The sequence below is a fragment of the Mesitornis unicolor genome, unplaced genomic scaffold (genome assembly GCF_000695765.1).
Source record: "Mesitornis unicolor isolate BGI_N332 unplaced genomic scaffold, ASM69576v1 scaffold24531, whole genome shotgun sequence".
Taxonomy (NCBI): Eukaryota; Metazoa; Chordata; class Aves; order Mesitornithiformes; family Mesitornithidae; genus Mesitornis; species Mesitornis unicolor.
This window is the reverse complement of record NW_010163516.1, coordinates 1-19,681: the sequence shown is the minus strand read 5'-3', so window position 1 is coordinate 19,681 and position 19,681 is coordinate 1. Positions and strand designations below refer to the sequence as shown.

Genomic DNA, 19,681 nt, shown 5'->3' with positions numbered 1-19,681 from the left:
CCTACAGGTGAAGAGGTTTTGTCTGATGCCTTACAACACTGTGGTCCTGTTCCCCCTTAGTTTTATGTCAAACTTAGGTGGATATTGGTTCTGGGGAATTTAGCAATGGACCTCACAGCCATTTACGAGAGGCATAATGGACAGTGGTGAGTATTAAGGGAAGTTCAAATCACCATCTTACAGTTGAGGCTGGAACTGTTGTCGATCAGCTTAAATTTTCTTTGATATGATACCGCTGATTCTGCAGCATGCTTTTTAAACTAGTCCTCAATCAAAGGATGTTCTGGTTTTGGATAAATCCCTTTCTGGCTAAGCTGTTGAAAGGCAGACACACTTTGTTGTTCCCTGTTGGAATATGTGGCTCTGTGGCACCTGCAAGTTGATTTGGAGGAGAGGTTGGAACATGTGATAGGATTTCGTGTATGATCTGGAACACTTCTTAACCCCTACAAGGGAACTAAAGCTTAACATTCAAAAGAAGAGTCCTCTGCAGGAATTGGTGAGTGTAAGAAGGGTGCGTAGTGATGGATCTTTCAGCTCCTATGGGCTATGGAGGAGTCTCTTTATAAAGAGCTGTTGTAAATCATCAGGTAACTGTGGCAGAAACCGTGAGGTTTGTAGGAGCAATGCCAAACAGGAGAACTACAAAATAGCAAGGAACTCCTGCAAGGTGTGAAGAGCAGACTTACTGAACTTAGGTAACACAGGAGTCCTTCACTAGTCCTTAAATTAGCCCAGTTTTCCTTGTAATTCGTAGCCAGACCAAGTTCCCTCTCAGAGAATGGAGAATTCACTGCTGTCCTGGTTACTTCTGTGTAATTTCTGGGTTGTTTGTTGCTTCTCTTAACTGGCACCAGCACAATAAAGCAAGCACTGAGATCTTGTTTTCATGCTCGGTAATGAACCGTGCATTATTCACATGTATCCTTACCAGGTTATGACTCTTGCAATAAACTTAGATGTTGACACATCATTTTTCAGGTATCCATTGAAAAGTGCAAAAGTAATAGGTGTAGCCCTGAAGATATGACCTCATCTGATGTGAGTTATAACAAAGAATAAATTATGGATTCTTCAGTGAAGTCTACTTGGATTTTTTTGTCACACTGACACTTGTGCTATGGATAGAGTAGTGGGATGAGCGGTAGAAAGAAACACCTCCAAAGCATGAGTGGCAGAAGTGGTCCTGCGTGGTAGCCCTGCCACAGTGGCTCTGCATAGCCTGTTAGTGATGCATATTGCTTCAGGTGTCGGTCCTGCAGATGCCAAGGTACAAAGAATTCCCTTCCAGCCCACCAGGGACTGTTCAGTGTTTTAACAGGAACTATGCTTTTGTTAAATCTTGCACAATTTAACTGAGTGTGATTAATGTTGCAGACTCTTTAAAATCCTGGTGCTGATAACCCCTGAGCAAAATTGCATAGACTAAACTAGCTCATTAGATGTTCAGCCTTCTTAAATTTTGAAGGTAGAACAGTCTTTCCCTTGGTATATTAACTTTTACTACAACAATCACTAAATAGGGAAAAGAGGGGTTTTTTTAAGGTAAGGAGCTTACTACTACTTGCCAGTTGGTGGTGGGTTTTTTTGTAAAGTAAAATTAGGGATCACAGGAATAAGCTTGCCTTCTGGCAGTGTGAATGTTGCATTTTAAACTTTTTGGGAGTGCTGTTTAACCAATTTTATGGAATAAAATGGCAATGCTTAATTCTATGCTTAGCACTTTGGAGTCTTGCCAGGGTATCTGACTTTGTACAAGTACTCGGTAATGAACTGAGCTAGTTTTAAAGTTTCACAGCTGAGGCACAGTACTTGTGCAGAAAATAATGCACTTCCCAAAAAGGCAGAGGCAGAGCACCCTTATGTAAGTGGCATGTTAAAAAGTTAAAGGCTAGTTGCTGTCATAGACTACTTCGAGGGCCTTGGTACTCTATGCTTTCAAGCTAAATCATTTCCTTAACTCTGTTGCTGGGGTATGTATCCGTACCTTCAGATCAAGCAGTAGGGCTGGGGCATGGGCAGACAGGTGGCAGGGGGACAGTCTTGCAATAGCAAACAGCCAAAGGGCTTTTGTCTTCAATATGTGAAAATAAAGCAGCATTGTCCTTATTCTCTTTTCCTCTGTGCCTGCATCCCTCTGTCCCTCCTTAAGGTTTGGAGAGCTGGGCCATGCAGGTGAAGGTATATGAAGGTGGATCACCCCTCTCCTTGTTGAAGGGGTCAGTTCTGGAGACCTAAACGGTGCTGGCTCATTGCCCAGACTCTTCTGCTTTCAACCTCTGTAAATCCACTTGCTCAAATGAGAGTCACCATAAATACCATTAAAAAGCAAAAGGAAAGCTGTGAAAAGAGTTGTCTCTGTGTGAATTAGTTAGTAAATGATGTAAAAATGGGAAGAAGTCTTTTGTTTCCTGCACTTGACCAAATCTGGCAACTGTGCTTTTGTTCAGATTCACAGGTTCTGAAATGTTGTCTTGCGTTCTGGTGCTGGCATGTTTCTATACCCTTTCATATATCTCTGTATAAACATACTTTGTGCATTGTTTACTATGGAACTAGTATTGATGGAGAAAAACACTTTGAGGTAAAACTGTTATTTGTTGTGTGTACATTTTTTTCAAGGCACCATTTGTTTACTTCAATTTAATGGAATGGACCAATAAATGTATTAAAAAATGACTCCTTTACTTAGAATATAAAGTTTCATTTTTTGTAACCTTTGTCATTGAAGTGATGTGTGCATTTATTTTGTGGGCAACTCACTATCTTGCTGCAGAAATATCCTTCCCTTAAAATCTTATTTCACTGCTGATTTAACTAAAAGTAATCTGTCTGTTGCTGTAATAAATCTCATATTACTTGAAAGTGAAACCTGGAGCTGAGGAAAGGTTGCAAGAGCATGTGGGGGGCTGGGGGGAGCAGGGGTAGCAGCAACTTCCTCAGAATAAGGGGTTGCACAGTGAGTAATCAACTTCTGCTTGCTGTGTCTCTAGCTTGACCTGAAGCTGCCCCATTTGCCTCCAGATTATTTTGGTGACTGAAGGGCTTTTAACTTGCCTTTACTTAGTCCAGGAGCTTGGAAGTCACTTAATTCTTGTTAATTCAATTAGCATGTAAGTAGAAACACAATTTAAGCCCTGATCCCTCTGGGGCATGCCAGTCTTTTGAATCATTTACCTAACAGCATCTTACGCCAGGTACTATATTGTATGAGGTTCCTTTTGGTAGATATTTCAACCCAGCAGAAAGCTGGGGTAACAAGGTGACTATTACCTGGCATCAGTGTCCTTCCATGTCTATACTGCCTGTAGTAATGTGCTGTTCTTTCCTGTTCTTAGCCTGGTACAAGAGTAGTACATCCTGGTTGCATGAGTTAAAATGCTGGTATTAGCTCTTGAGTCACAAGTGTCTTCCCGTATGATGTTAAAGCACTCTCTGCTGACAGTCTCCCAGAAGTCAATGGCATGAGCATCTGTTCAGGAGTGGTTTATTGTAGGCATTACTAAAAGAGTCTTAATCCTACATTTTTTTTAATGGTGGTATTTCTGTATTTGGTGGTCTTCTACATAACATGGGCTGGTGTATCTTCTGTAGCACTTGCTGGAGAGCAGGCATATCCTGCTGATGACCATGCACACACAGCTTGTGGACCCCTGCTTCATCACTCAAAGTGATGGAACTGTTGTGAGGTTTCTAAATGAGCAGACAAGAAGGATCCGTTGGAAAACTGATCCTCTGCTTTCCCCTTCCACAGTGAATAAGTCTTGAAATCCATTTTAATTTCTACCCTGTTCTTGTCACTGCTCTATTGCCAATCAGCCTGTAAGGAAAGCATAATGCTCTGAAGGCTGCTGGTGTGCAGTAGCTAATGCACATACTTTACAAGATGGTGTACTGCAGAAATACCAAGGCAAATGTCTTCGTCCTGGGTGAGCTCAGTGGCTGAGAGGCTGTGGCATGCTGTGAAATGGAAACAGATGAGATGCTTCCTGTAATGATGATAACTGTGAGGAATAGTGCGTGTCAAACCTCCCACTTCAGTAGGTCACAGAGCTGATAAAGACCAAAGGATCCTTTAGCTGGTACAGCCTCTGTCACTTGGTCAGAATCTGAAGAGAGCCAGTGATTGAACGTTGTTTGATGGCCACGATGCTGTAAAGAGCAATAAAAATGCAGGTTATAAGAAAGCTAGCAAACTGCTTTCTCAAACTACACGTTGCTTTTCCCCAATTAATTCTTTAGCTTAAACTTTGCTGGGGTGTCTGAGTGCTCATGTGATTCGTCTCACAGATCTGCCAGCCTCTCTGCAAGTTACTCTTGTGTACAAGCAATGACATTAGTACCATCTGTCATCTTTCAGACTTTTTAAGTCTTAATCCCCATGTTTGTGCTGATAATGGTGCTAACTTCTACTTGGAGAGCGTGTTAAAAAGCAATTGAGTAGCCAGCAGTGACTCTGTTAACAGCAGGGTTTTGCATCAGAAACGAGTCGCTCCTGTATCTGGAAAATAGGAGGAGGAAAGCAGAGCCCTGGGAATGAGTATGATGTGATCTTCCCCACACCCATAGTCCTGCTGACACCTGGTGTCAAACACATTCACAAGCCCAGAAAGCCTTTGGTGCTCTAGATGATGCAGAGCTGATGGTATAGGAGCTTTTTGTTCCAATCTAAGTGATAACACTGAAGCCAATAGAGGTCGTGCCTTTAGACTTTGTACAATTACTTTTTAAAACAACAACAACAAAAGCCAGCAAAACTTGGTAAGAATTTTGCCTGGAATTCAGACATTGGTGTATCCAGTATCTGCCTTATATCTGAATGAAAATATTGTTGTTTTATGGATTAAATACTGACATTATCACAATTCACTTTAACTTCATACTGGAAGAGTCTGCTCTTTCTAGTCATGTAATGAGCTGCACGGTCTTGGAGAGGGGACGATGGGCAAAGTTAGATTTGGAGTGATATCCTTGAGAAAATCTGAAAGTATAGATGGAGATGCTGTTTCAGCTTTGTCTCTTCAAATTATGCTGGTTTTGTGCTTAAAACTTGTTCTTGAAATTGTACTTCTCAGTCATTCTGTAGCTGCACAGTTGGGCAAATTCACTGGGCCAGAAAAGTAACCATTTCCTTCCCTGTGTGGTAATGGTTTCTCTTTGAAAGAAACATTTGAGGAAGACTCAGATTGTTCTTTTCTATTGCAATAAGTAAGTAACCTCTAATGGATTTCTAAAAAAATGTTTTACTTTGCGTAGGATTATTCCCTCATTCTACTTACTACTATTTTTGCAATATCAAGCACTACATTTGAGTGAAGGCTTTGTCCCCAGGGATTATCAGCTCTTAAATTCTGCCAAATATTCCTCCTGCAGCAATTCATGCTACTTTAAACAGAAAGAAGATTAAAAACATTGGCTAGATCACTGGCAAGCTTCATTCTTTGAATCTCCTTGATATTTGTCAACTCATTTCTGCAAGGTTTTTTCTTGTCCTTTTCCAATTGTTTTTCTGTTTAAATTCCAGGATTTTATTATTTTTCCCATCTGTATCATACACTTTAGATCTAGAACCTGAAAGCATGGGGAAAATACAGCATGACCTTTTGGACAAAACCCTTCCTATTCCTTACCTTAAAGGGAGGAGACTGAGGCAGCCAACTAGGACAGACAAAATGAAGCAGAAGCTGCGGTACCAGTTCATTGTGCTTTGATAGATCTTGTTGTAGACTGTAGATGTCACTACTCCCGTCGTGACTAAAGACAACTGCAGTAGGACAAACACCTTACCTGTAAAACAAGAACATAGTTTGTTACCAGGGAGAAACAAACAACTCTGGTGTCTCCCTGCCTAGCCCAGGATCACCACTGCATGGAAGAGCAATGTGGTCATTGCTTTACAAGCTCCAGATGGCATGAGCTCGTACCTGCTGCTGTTCTGGACCAGAATTAAATGAATTTTCCTTTTTTTAGGCATAGGACAAAAGATCCAACTAGAGAACTGTCTGCTTAAATGATCTAGGTGTACAGGTAGCTGCTTGGAAGAGCAGCAATAAACTGGGCAGTAAGTGCTCCTTTCCATAGGAGGTAGAAAAGTGTCCTGGGCCAACATCTTCAGGACAGGAGAGATGTAAGTCAGGGTCTGCCTCTGCTCTAGGCCAGAAGGGCAGTCCTTGGGTTAAAATTATAATAATGCCAGACATGGGGAGATGAGTGTGATGTGTATGGTTTAGGGCAGAGGAACAGCAGAAACTGAATGCTAGTTGAAACAGCTTTTTTTTCTGAATAGCACCCTTCTGTTTCTCTCACATAGGTGACCAAGCAGTTGTGGGTTCATATGGCAGGAGGGAAAAGGGAGCAGAGGATGGCTGGGGGAACATGTTTGGAGGAAGCATAAGCAGTCATGGGCCTGAGGTGCTATTGGAATGCATGGTCAGTCCTGTCTAAATCCAGCTCATGGAGGTTAAAATACTGGTAGTCTTCAAAATGTTTTTTTGTAAAATACATTAATTTTACTATTTTCTATTACAAATTTTAACAGAAAATAATTTCTGCTCATGTTTACCAAAAAGGGCCAATTTTTATGCAAAGGTTATCCTTTGTTACTTAAATCATTATCTGACAGGAACAAATGGCCAGGTAACACCTGGGGACACATTTAGAGACCATAACTGAAAAATAAATGAAATAAATCTATCCTTCCCAAAACTGGAAGTGAAAGAAGCCCAAGATAAATGATGTGAGTATCACAGTGCTTCAACTCAACACCTTGCTTCCCTGGAGCACTGTGCTTTTGAGCAGCACCTCAGATACTTTCCTGCCTTTGAGCTGCACACTGATAGTAATCTCTTGAAGCATAAGCTGAAAATTTTATCGACAAATGATGACGCAACTGAGGACAAGCAGTTTGGATGTGACAATCTTGTCCTGCAAGTTTCTCTGCTCCTCCCTTCCCTTTTGTGGTGCCAACCGTTCTGGTTTTATTACACAAAGCACAGATTGCAGCAATAAGATACCTTTGTCTTTGTACCTTAGGCTGAATGGAGGGATTTGAGGGGGTTTTGATCGGTAAGGTAACCAGCATACTTACCATAGGACGATCCTTCAACATGCTTGGATAACATGGACCTGATGGTTGGTAAGGGGATGAGGGCAAAGAGCATCACTGCCCGTGCTGCAATGCAACAAATACGTGTTTATCATCAGTACCTACTGCTTTTGGAGACTGCGTGCCTCTGGCTTGGGCAGGGCCTTTGCTTCACCTTTTCTTGACCCTTGAATACCAGAAAGAAGTACGAGTCTTTGGTAGGAGTATAGGTGGATGGTGGATAAGCCACCTATTGCTCCCACAAGCAGAAGTATTTTGCCCAAACCAGCCATGGTCTCCTGGTCTCAGCCTGAAATCCCAGGGTAGATGGAATATGGCACAGTCCTTTGAGATTGGCTGATGATTTGAGTCTGATCAGCAGAGAGAGCACCCCATGCTAAACAGCCTTGACGAGAACAGTGCCTTTATAACACTAGAGCTGTTTTCTATCTCGATGCTTCTGGCATGCAGTATTTTAGGCTTTCTCCAGTGTGGAAATGCTTAGGGAGTTGAAATTACCTTCCTTTCAGTAGAACTAACCTCAGTGAAGACGTGGCCCATGTCTAGTGTACCCAGGTGTTTCTGCAGTGCAGAATAAGCATCCTGCACACTATGCAGCAGCATGCGTTCATGATGGACTTTAGCATTTTTTTATTTTAATTTTTTAATCTTTTGTTCCTCAGCATGATTGCCTAAACAAAATATCTTTTTTTTTTTTTTACTCAGTGTTTGGCTTAGTACAGAAATATAATATCCTACTATCTTTCCCTTTAGAATAACTTTGATTTTCCGTTTCTTATTCCCTGTAGAGGCAGACAGAAAAATCACTTCAGGCCACGTCTCTCAGATCTTTTTCTCTCTTTCAGAAGCAAAACCTCAAAGCCATGCAGCACATGATACTTGGTTTGTCAGATATGAATCATCCATCTCACCACCACAGCGGATGCAGTTTTGGGTTTTGTTTGCTGTGTTTCTGTTGAGGCCACCTCCCCACAATAAACTTGTCTTTCCTTCGCCGTGGGGTGCTGCCCATTTATTGTTACCTGTCCCTTGGTTATTTATACTTAGTATAAGGTTTGTATGCTACATTCTCATAATATTCTAGTTGCTAAAGCAGCTCAAATTTTTCACTATTAAGTTTCCCACTGACCATAAACATCTAACATTATAAAAATAAATCACATCTTAAGACATTTGCTTAATAGGAAACCTTTGCCAGTTTTTTTTTCTGCTGTAGCCTTAAGCCCTACCTCACAAGAAGCAAGAGCTTCCCATTAATGCTGGGGTTTTACTGGTACAGGCAGCCATCAAAAATCCCCACTCCCTTGTGGTGTGAGCATTGTTCCTCTGCTCAGATCTGGGCTATGACCAAGTGACAAATTATGGGTCAACAGGCTTTAAACTAAGCCTTGGCAGGAGTGCATGTCTCCTCTGGATATTGCAGAGTGTACAAAGAGAGGTGTGGGGAGAGGGGCATGATCATGAAGCCCCTTGGAAATGGCTCGTGTGATGGTCTGCTGAGTCCCCTGCTGTGAAACTTGTGGTGAAGCAGAGCAACAGCTCTTCCCCTGGCATTGCAACACCCCAGCCCCTTCCTTGGTATGAACTCACTTGCACAAGCAGCCGCTTGACTCACCAATGTAGAACAGGAACGTCCACCGCACGAAGGCCATGATGAGGATGCCAGCGCTGAAGGACGTCACTCCGATCATGATCATGGTAATGTCCCTCAGGTATCTGGAGAACACAAACACCCCTAGGAAGCTGGTGATGAAGATCACGTACCCAGCAGCATTGCCATGGCCAATCTCCACAGCGTTCCAACTTAAAGGCTCCCTGAGCAAGAAGAGTGGGAGTACGTTCATTGCACCAACCACAGCAAGGTCGTAGAGGATGGCTGCCACAAACAGCATGATGATGATGAGTTTTGAGGGGGATACTGGAGTGGAGCTGCTGCTCTCCCAAGGCTGGGAACTCCCTGCTTCTGCTGCTGCTTTGTGGGCTGGTACCTGGCTGACCACCTCCTCTGCGCTCTTGACTTTGGCTGGGCAGGAAGCTGCTGGCTTGGGGACTGTCAGGACAAAAATGCTGTAGAGGAGGCAGAAAGCATAACAAGCAATGCTGCTGGCCACCAGCACGGTGCCCTCTCGATAGCGGTCGTTGAAACCAATGAAGAGGTAGCCAGACACCATGCTTCCCAGAAAACCAGCAAGGCCATACACCAGCTCAATAATGCTAAGTCGCAGAGACCTCGTGCTCTCGGAGGAGCCCAGGGATGCCAGGGCCATAACGCCTGCCCACAGTGTGGTGAACCCCCCTGTCAGCCCATTGAAGGCAGCAGCCCCGTACATCACCTCAATCGGCCAGCCCAGCAGGATCAGGAGAAGCAGGAGAGTTTTGGAGCCCAAGTAGCCAAGAAGAGGGATGCAGATGGGGATCTTCCGATGCAACCTGTCCCCAAGCTTAGACAAGCTGTAGGCTGACACCAGTGGGCTCAGGCCCAGGACTAGGTTGTAGATTATATAGAAATTGGAGACAGCCTTCTGCTGAGCATCTTCCAGTGCGTGGGAGGGAGCGGTGACATTGGTCTGGTTGTAGTAGTTCTTCACCACCAGCAGCAGGGCCGTGTCGTAGAAGGCACTGGCCACTTGAGAGTGCTCGATCCACATCCTCATTGCTGTCACCCCCACCATGCTGCCACTGACTGCGTCTTCTTGGGGAGAGTTGTTTTCGGGGAGATAGCAGGGGGAAGTGGCTCTTCAGAAGCTCTGCTCTGGAGGCATGGAGCAGTGGAGGAAGAAAACAGGTCTGGCGGGCTGCACAGAGACAGAGAGTTGTGCAAGAGATGATCTGGCTGGGAGGATCTTTGCACCTCACCTCACTACGTTTATATGCAGGCACGCATATCCCTGCGCTGCTCTGATCTGCGGCACACACGGGAGAGGCTTTTGTATGGCCGGAGAACGCCCTGCACTGCTGCTTCCCCTCCTGCTGCTGTCAGATGACCCGGGGGAATTTCTGGCTCCCACTTTAGGAAGTGAAAATGCCCTGATCAAGTAATTGCTGCAGTTTGGGACGGTGGTTTGCTTTTTGTTTGTTTTGTTGTTTTGGGGTTTCTGACTTTTTTTCCCTTTGGCATCCTTCACATGTCAGAGGACTCTCAGGGTGGCTGCAGGGGCGAGGGATGTCTGTGTGCTTTTTACCTGGTAATTTGTGAATTCCCCTCACCACCAGCTCTTTTCCCTTTCTTCTACACAAATATGTTTTTGGCTTTTTTTTTTTTACCTGCTCACATCTGCCCTATTGCTGCAACCTGCCCCTTACATCATTATTGTTTCAATAACGCAGCCAGGAATTTACACCAAAAAGAAATTAAATGGGAAAAAAACCTATTTTCGGTAACCTGCCTCTCACGGCTGCCACTCTGCCTGCTGCCTCTTTTAGCTTTACAATGTGGGAATTTCCAAGAGAAGGAGAAAATTCCCAATTTATCCAAAGGCATCGCTGGCTGCTGTGTCCCAGTGCTCAGTCAGGCTGGGGAAGGGGAGAGCCCACCTCTAGGGAAGGCTTTTCCAGTCCCAACCCCTCAGGGCAGTGTCTGTCCCTCTCTGCAGGCACTGATGCCACACGAGCTTCGCAGCTTCAAATCAGCTCCGAGTTTTGCCACTGCCCCAGGGGGTTGACTGAAATGACAGGGGGTCCTTGTGGGCTGGCCAGAGGCACAAGCAGCTCTTGGAGTGCGACATGGTGCAAATAGGCTGCCGGCTCCAGGGAAGATGCGGTCCCAGCTGCAGGAAATACTTGGAGGATATTTGGCAGCTTCAAAAATCCGCTAACTGGAATGATAATGATCTCATTCTGCACTGGTTTAATGAATCATAACAGGCAGAATAACAATCTGTTATAGGAGGATTTATGACAGTTACTTAAAAATTAATGATTAATTTGCAAAAACAATGTTAAAACCTCCATTTTTTGCACTCTGTACTGATTCAAGTGACATTTACTCAATGCCTGTGTACTCACAGCTCGAGTTTCATTTTTTCAGTCTTAGTTAAGTTGTGCAATAATTTTTGCTTTATATTTCAATTCAAAGAAAAAAAGTCCCAAGAACTAAAGGGAAAGGAGTGGGGAATTTCTGCTAAAATTATTTGTTGCTAGACAATTTCAGTTTCACCAGAGAATTTGTTTTTTTGTCAGGCCAAAAGACTCCCAGCCAGCTGTAAAATATAATGTGAGTTGTTCCAACAGTTGTCTTTTTTTACCCCAGATTTTCTGCAAAAGGTGTCTAGTTCCTTTAGTTTTTATTCAGAAGTGGGACAAATATTTTTCTTCAAACCCTGGAGGATTTCCAGAGGATGGAAATTCCATCCAGCCTTATTAAAAACCCCAGTGCAACAGCCTGTGACCTAAAGTTTAAGTAACAAAGGCAACCAGAGGCTTTGCCATGTTCTGCTTCACCCAGGGAGCCCTATCTCTTCCACCAGATGTTAGAGGGAAAGATAAATGACTTTGTCCCATTCAAGCTTCAGTCTGGGGCATTACCTTGGAGTGTAGAGGCATGCCACAGGCACTGCACTGGAGAGACTGCAAATCTGCTCAACTCTTAAATAATGGATATTATTCCTCCACACTTTGTTCCATCTACAGGTGGCCTGGCTTATTCATCTGACACTCCTGACATTTAGGTGATACTGTGTTATGCTTAATGCTGTTCAGGCCTAGATAGTTAATGAACTGTGCTAAATGCTATTAGTGATCTCATGAATTACATATATATTTCCAGGATATTCTGAGTGTTCATTCACATTAAATTTACTTTTTAGAACTAGTTTTCATGGAAGGATATAATTTCATGTCAGTAATTGCAAAACAGTGAGTGCTAAAGTAAGAGTTTAACCCAGGCTCCAAAATATTTCCCACTGCAAAATACTTTTCATTAATACCATATACACTTAATGCCACAAAGACTTCAAATTTACTACTTTCTAGCATCAGCTTTTCCATGGGGCTCAGTTCTCATATTACTAATATTTATAGGGATGTTTGCCTCCACCTTAAAATACATTCACGTGGCATAAACACAGTGGAGCCTTAAGAGAGTGGCCCTTGACATTTAAGAAAAATTCAGAATCACTGAAACTAGTCTAAACACAAAAATACACTGGGGTAGTGTTCAGGAAAAGAAACACACTGTTTCAGGGTGTCCCTCTCCAGGACCATCTTGTCTGGAGACCCACTAGAGGTCAGGTCAGCACCATGTTGCACCAGCTCTTGGACATATGTCAGGTTGGCCAAGTAAAGGTGTTTAATGCTTCCCTGTGGTGATGTTATACATTCCTATGCAGTACTGCTTTTTCCTTTTTTAAAGCATTTATGACAGTTACATCACTTTTTCATTCTGAATGGGGCTGCTGTAGGGATTTCAGTATGGTTAGGGCAGCTGGGCTTGGCAGGTACCAGCATTTTGGAGCTTGGTCTTCAGCACTATCTGTTTGTATGGGTCTTTTTGGCATCCAGGACTACAATCCCACATTGGCACCTATGCTGTCTTCATCTCCTCCACCCAAGCCTGCTGATAGGGTCTGTGACTTACAGTCTCTGGTTGGCAAGATATTTAATCTCTGAGGTGGTAAGTCAGCTCTGTAACTCCTCCTCCTTTGTACACAGGGATCATCCTGATGCATGCTGCGGCTTCATGGCTGTGGCAAGGCAGGGTGTCCTGGTTTGAGCTAAATAGAACTGATTTTCTATTTAGTGATTTAACTTTTTCAGCTCAGTCTTTTCTAAGTGGCTGAACTTGCTGAAACTAGCAGCATGTTTTTCCAGACACTGCTGCTACAAGTGATAAATGTTCAAGGCCACTGTCTCACCATGGGTGCCATGTCTGCGCCTATGGGGGGGGGAAGCAGACCCAAAACTGACCAACTAGGTATTCCATCCCACATACGTCATACTCAGTATAAAGCTGAGGGATCAGGAGGGTCTTGACCCTTCCATCTTGGACCCTTCCTTCCATCTCGATCCTGCAATGGCTGATGTCTGAGCAGAATCCTGCTGGTTCATCTGCCTCCAATCCTGATTTGTGTGTTCCTGCATCAGCTTCCACTTGCTGCTAGGTCTGGTCTGGGATGTTTCCAGTGCCCTGCTCCGCAGAGCTTCTGGAGACGTATTTGTCATTGGGGGAGGGTAGGAGGAGGATTTTATATTGGTTTTGTATATATTTGTACATATCTGTATATATTTCATTATTTTCCTATTTACATTATTATCCTGTAGTATTAGTATTACTGTTTTATTAAATCTGTTAGTTTTATTTTCCAACATGTAAAGTCTCTCTCCCTTATTCGCTTTTCTTTTCTCTTCTGGGGAGGGGAGACGGGTTCGTAGAGAGCGTCTGTCCAGGATTTAGTGGCCGGCCCAGCACTAAACTACGACACAGGGAAACACTGCTGGGGAATGGCAGGTGCCCAGGACTGAGCCTGGATGGAGCTGTGGTTGCGTTACAGCACCAGAGAGAGGGAAAGTTGGTTGAAAGCACTGGGGAGAAGCAGCTATTTCAGTGATAGCCTGTTTTCCTTCAGAAAATATGTCTTCATTATAAAGGACCACAGACTGTAATGCCCACTGTTTTCAGAGCAACACAGGAGAGCAGCAAAGAGCTGGAAGCAGGAGCACTGTCCAGTTTCCTTTGAGGCAGACTCTGGCTGACCAAGCAGCACCAGAAACCTGCGTTGTCTTGCTTTCATCCCCAAAGGTCATGTTTCTGTCTATTTTTCTCATTTCAGTCTCCTGCTTACCTGGTTGGGGTCTCCTGTGGGCTTCTCCCTCTGCTGGAACCACAAAACTTAGCATCCTGGACACATGCTTTTCACTGAGCTCGCTTTTTTTTTCTTTAGCTTGAGAAATTTAGGTGATTAGTAGTGCTGACAGCTAACTGAATGCCTTGACATTAATCTTCTCCAGGAAAAATTGCTTCTTGCAGTGTGTGGTGTCTGCCTGATCAGTTGGACCACAGAACAAACCCTGCTGTAGTTCTTAGACAAGCCTCAGATAATCCTGGTGCTAAACGATTTTATGTGTGCGTGCACATCCTCCTTTTCATTAATAGTCATGTGTTTTTTTAAAATTGTCATCAGTGTATGTGTGTTTGGCACGGAAATATTGCAAAGTTCAAGAATGTGCACACAGCAACAGTCTTGAGAATTGGGATGAAACAAACTTTCCTAGAACTGTAGCTTAAGCAATCCTGTGTTGAATAAAGCAAAAGTGGACAGTCTGGGAAAATGAAATAACCATAGCAAAAACATGACTGTTAAAAAATTTCACTACTGAGTCAACTACAGTCAATAATCTGTAAAAATTCAGTTAAAAACCATAAACTGCCCTCCCCTTCCTAAATGCTCTCCAAAGGTACTTAGAAAGAAATTTGGTTATCTACTTCACATTTTCATTTCATATGTAGGTCTAGAAAGTTTTACAGCAATGGTGAATAGATACCAAAAAGCCTAGAAACACATTTAGATAATAGTAAGTTTGAGAAAAAACAAAAAGCTCTGTAGAAGGAGTATGTGAGTAAATCAGATTTGGGATTTATGCGATTGGAGAGGAAGTGTGTGTTAGGTGTGGATGCAAATTAGAGGAAGACTATACACAGCGCATATTGGAAAGTTTAATGTGGCAGAATAAAGGAGGAAAAAGAAATAGTAACCCACCTGTCCTTGAAAAAGGACTGAAAGAAGAAAAGAAGAGGAAGGGAAAGATTGGCAGGACCTTTGCTTGATATCTCAGCCCCAGCCAGGTACAATTAGAGAGAATAAGCGTCTCTCCATAGGCCTGTGGCTCCATGGAGGTAGGAACAGCAACTGGCAGAGGACATTGGGGCAGTGGGGAGAAAAGGGATGAATCCACCCAATTTTCCAGAGTAAGAGGTGGAAATAATCAAAAGCATCATAAATGCTTTAAGACACAGGCTCTGCCTTGTGCTTTCTGCAAGGCATAGTGCTTTTTGAGGAGAGGAGAGAAGGTAAAATATTTATTCAATTCTTACTTCTTTTGGAGACATCCTTGCCTGGTCATCCAGCTGTTTTCATGTGACAGATTTCAGGTTAGCCTTCTGTGTGGATAAATTTAAGTCTGAAGACAGGTAAAGCAAGCGCTGAAGTCATCACCTACATCAGCCCTTGGTGATATCCACCCCCAACACTTAGAGCAGGTAAATAGAAACTCCTCACAGCCTCTGTCTATTCTACTGGGCCAGGTCCTGAGCACAGAAATTGGCAAGAAAGATTACCTATGGCTTTTGTCACTTAGGTGTTTAAATTTTCCAGGCTATTTCATGGTGGTGTCTGCTGAGCCCAGCCCAAGGCAGTTTCAGGGTACGATGTTGCATGGCAGCACATGTCACTTGTTTGTCTCACTGCAAACACTCCCCAATGCTGGCTGAGGACTTCCAGGCACCCTGCCATCATGAGGAGGGATAACCCTGTTTTTTAACACGTGCCACAACCACTCCTGGCTCATTATCCAGCTTGCAGCCTGAGAGTGGGGGCACTTGTTTGAGGCTGGTAGGGTGAAAAGGTCCCTGGGACAGCAGAGAAAGGCAACAGTATCTTACATGAGGGTGACTGAGAGGCTATGGGGGACTGTGTCCCTACCTGCGTCATTGCAGGGTACTGGTGGAAAATGGCACTGATGGGGTAATCTTCTTCAGATTAGAGAGCTTGGGTGGGCAAGCTGCAGCCCTAATGATGGAGGAGCCCACCCTGGAAAGCAGCAAAGGATGCTGAGAGCCTGCAACCCCATGCAGAGGTGTCATCTCTGCTCAAAACACATCTGTGGATGGGGTATCATTCCCATATTTGCTTGAAAAAGTCCAGTGCAGAGCCACAAAGATGATTGAGGGAGTGGAGCATCTCCCTTATGAGGAGCGGCTGAGGGAGCTGGGTCTCTTTAGCTTGGAGAAGAGGAGACTGAGGGGTGACCTCATTCATGTTTATAAATTTGTAAAGGGCAAGTGTCAGGAGGAAGGAGCCAGGCTCTTCTCTCTGATGTCAAATGATAGGACAAGGGGCAATGGGAGTAAGCTGGAGCATAGGAGGCTCAACCTGAACATGAGGAAAAACTTTTCTACTGTGAGAGTTATGGAGCACTGAACAGGCTGCCCAGAGAGGTTGTGGAGTCTCCTTCTCTGGAGACATTCAAAACCCGCCTGGAAGTGTTCCTGTGTGACCTAGTTTAGGTGATCCTGCTCTGGCAGGGGGGTTGGACTGGATGATCTTTCAAGGTCCCTTCCAACTCCTATTATTCTGTGATTCTGTAACAGCTTTGGCAGATTTTCTGTACCCTTAGGGTGCTGGTATGTGTGCAGAAAGACATTAATGGGACTAAACTATTGTGCCTCTTCTTTCCTTGCGTCTGCAGGAAATTTTGGAGCTGAAGAGGGGCATTGGGTAAAAGGTACCAGGGAAACAAGAAAGGCTGAGCAGGTTTCCAGTGATAATTTTGCTGCTAACATTTTTCAGGCTGCAGTTCTTCAGTGTCTAACAAGCACAAATAAATAAATATACAACTGTACATTTTAAGCTGTGCGGTAAGACAGCTGCCGTGACTGGTGTTTGGTATTACCTTGCCCCTTCATTTCAGCACTCTGCTGTAGAGGAGGTTGCTTTGCTGCTGAACGGCTTGGACCATGCGCAGATGACGTGGACTTGTGTGTCTCATTGGCATGTGTCATGCACTTCCACATCACCTTTCCAAGGGTCAGTAGCTATCCCAGTTCAGCACCATCAGGGATCTTCTGTCAGATGTCACCTTCAAGGTGCCAGTGGGAGCTGTTACCAGCTAACAGGTCATGTCTGGCCATGAGCTTTTGGGCACCCTTCACAAGGACACATTGCCAGGGCAGATGCCTACAGAGTAAACCCAGAGAGTGACCTCCCCATTTAAAAACACAGTTTTTGTACAGAAGGAGGGAAACATGTGATCAGAGAAGATTTGAAAAGCAAAGCCCTTTGGGGCATTAAAACACTGTTGTGATCCTTTAGAGCAGAGTATCTTGATAATAAATTCCTTGGAAACATCCTGCAAAGCTTAGATTGACTATATTGACTTATCTTTTAATTTATAAACTCAGAGGGTCTGCACATCAATAAATTATGGAGCTCGTGAGCAATGGTATCATTCAGCTGCTTCCTGACTCCCTTCTGCTGAGGACTGACTCAGCAGAGGCCAAGGAGAGCCGAGCTGAATCCTGTCCTGCACTGCCATGGTCAAGACCTGGCAGCACGTGAGACCCATGCTGTAATGGGCAGAGGGTTTTGTCTGGTTTCCAGACAGCTTGGGTAAATACGCTTTTTGCCATATTGCTTCCACCGCTGCTCAAACACTGTCTGAGCATGCTTTCAGCTGGCTTCAGAAATGGCTCCCTGCTTTAAAAATTCCCATCAACAAGCTTCCCCCCTGTTTATATTTCTGTTTTCCGCTGTTTATACCAGTTCCCTCTGACCTGCTTTACTTATTTATCCCTGACTCTCTCCATTCCTGCCAGAAATTTTAACTTTCCTTATGCATTAAGTCCCACAACTTGCAAACAACTTTCTCTTTAAAAACAACCCTCTCCACCTCATACGAGCACAGTTTGCCTTCTCTGCAGTACTCCATGGCTGGAGCTTGGCTCGGTTGTTTTTCCCAAACACAGCATTAAAGAAAAACTGTGATCATGCCCCTTTTTTGCATGACTAATGCAACCAAGAGAAAGTTTTTGTTTCAGCTGGCTCTCCCCCAACACCTTTTCAAGTCAACTCCACTAAGACATCTGCATCATTTTATAGTGTGTTAACACGAGCCCAATCCATGGGCCTCCAGCTGAGTTCAGTGCTGTGTAGTCCTCAAAGAACAAGGTCCTTAGAGTTATTTAGGAATCTAAGTGCTTTGGATCTGGCCCACTTAAGGTTTGTCTCATAGGCCTCAGTTTATCTATCTTCCATGTGGTGCTTTGGCTAAGAAGTGTAAATCCAATTAAACACCTGAGGAGATGAAACCAGCCAGGAGAGAGACTGACTGGAGGCTGATGGGGCTTTGTGCTGGTGGTCAGTCAGGGACCTGTGGTTGGGGACTTGATCTGATCGAAGACCTTCTCCATCCCATGAGGTTCAGTGGAAGCAGGATGAGACACCCATATTTATGGGAGCCATCTACTCTTGCTGTCCAAAACCAGCCATGTTTTGGGTGCAGACAGCATCCTATGGAACCCAGAAGGGAACAGCAGAGGACAAGGAGATGGCACAGAGCAGGAAAGGGTAATGCTGTGATAGTCTGGGTCATCTCCCTGGGACAGTGCTGTACCCCAAAGCCGTGCTTCTACAAGCAAACAAGCCTTACCAGGGAGTGAGCAAGCGCTCTACTTTAGACCTTCCTTCTTTCACTCCAATTAAGTAGGGCTGAATACTTTCTGCCTCCTCCATGCAATGCAGGGGTGACAAAGCTGCCCAGCAAGTCAATTCCCATTGTGTATCAGGAAACTCCACCTTTCTGCGTGCAAATGACACTATGAGGAGACCTGAGCTCTTCCCTCCTTTCTAATGACTGGTTATTTGCTTGCAACGCTTTCAAAGCCTTGCGTAGGCATGGTGAAGTGCTGCTTCACAAGGGTTATGTCATTACTCATGTGTTTTTGCTAGCATTTTCCTGACTTCCTGTGTTTCAGTTGCAGCTTCAGGACCTGATGTTTAATTTAAGATAACACCAAGAGAGTTCAGCCTTCCCCAATCCTACAAGAGGAAGAAGTGGTTGTTGGGGCTGTTTGTGCATAAGCATTCTGCCTTGCTCTGAGCTGCAGCCCCTTGCCATCAGTGACACTCCAAGGGGGAAAGCATTGCTCTGGTCTGTCTGCTGCATTCCAACACACAACCCCTCTGCCTTTATGGAGTTGTTTCCAGCCTCCTACTCTTCCCTCCTTCTCTGCATACACCTTCCTGGACAGCAACAGTCCCCACAGCAAGAGCACAATGCAGCACGGCCCCCTGCCAAGTGTTTTGTGTGCCCAGTCACAGCCCTACACCAAGCTGCCTGGCAACAGTTTGTCATTACTCCCTCCCAGCAAGGGCTGGCTGGGAGGACTGGTGCAACCCAGAAGCTCATATGGGAGGAGGCATGCCCAGGGCATTGGGAGTGCATGGTGGGCAACGTTATCTGGGCTCCCCAGCTCAGGTATTTAGCCCTGGGAAGCTCGTGAGGTGTGCCAAGGCTCTCTTGGGTGGACTGTTTCGTGGATAAGGAATTGGCTGGATGGTTGCATCCAGAGAGTAGTGGTCAGTGGCAAAATGTCCAGATGGAAAACGGTGACAAGTAGTGTCTCTCATGGGTCTGTACTGGGGCCAGTGCTGTTTAAGATCTTCATTAATGATATTGACAGTGGGATTGAATCTTAGACCCTCAGCAAGTTCACTGGGTGGTGAGGTTAATATGCCAGAGGGATGGGAGGCCATCCAGAGGGACCTGGGCAAGCTGGAGAAGTGGGCCCAGGTGAACCTCATGACGTTCAACAAAGCCAAGTGCAAGGTCCGGCACCTGGGTCAGAACAATCCTCATTACCAA

General features: G+C 44.5%; 1 protein-coding gene across 1 annotated transcript; it reads right to left on the bottom strand.

Moving 5' to 3' along the window:
* Window positions 1-4,094: 4,094 nt before the first annotated feature.
* SLC46A2 (solute carrier family 46, member 2) lies at window positions 4,095-9,777 on the bottom strand. Its single transcript, XM_010193996.1, has 4 exons — window positions 8,721-9,777; window positions 7,088-7,171; window positions 5,631-5,787; window positions 4,095-4,152 (listed from the first exon to the last, which is right to left on the bottom strand). Exons 1-4 carry the CDS (start codon window positions 9,775-9,777, stop codon window positions 4,095-4,097), a joined length of 1,356 nt encoding a protein of 451 aa, XP_010192298.1.
* Between the last annotated feature and the right edge of the window lie 9,904 nt (window positions 9,778-19,681).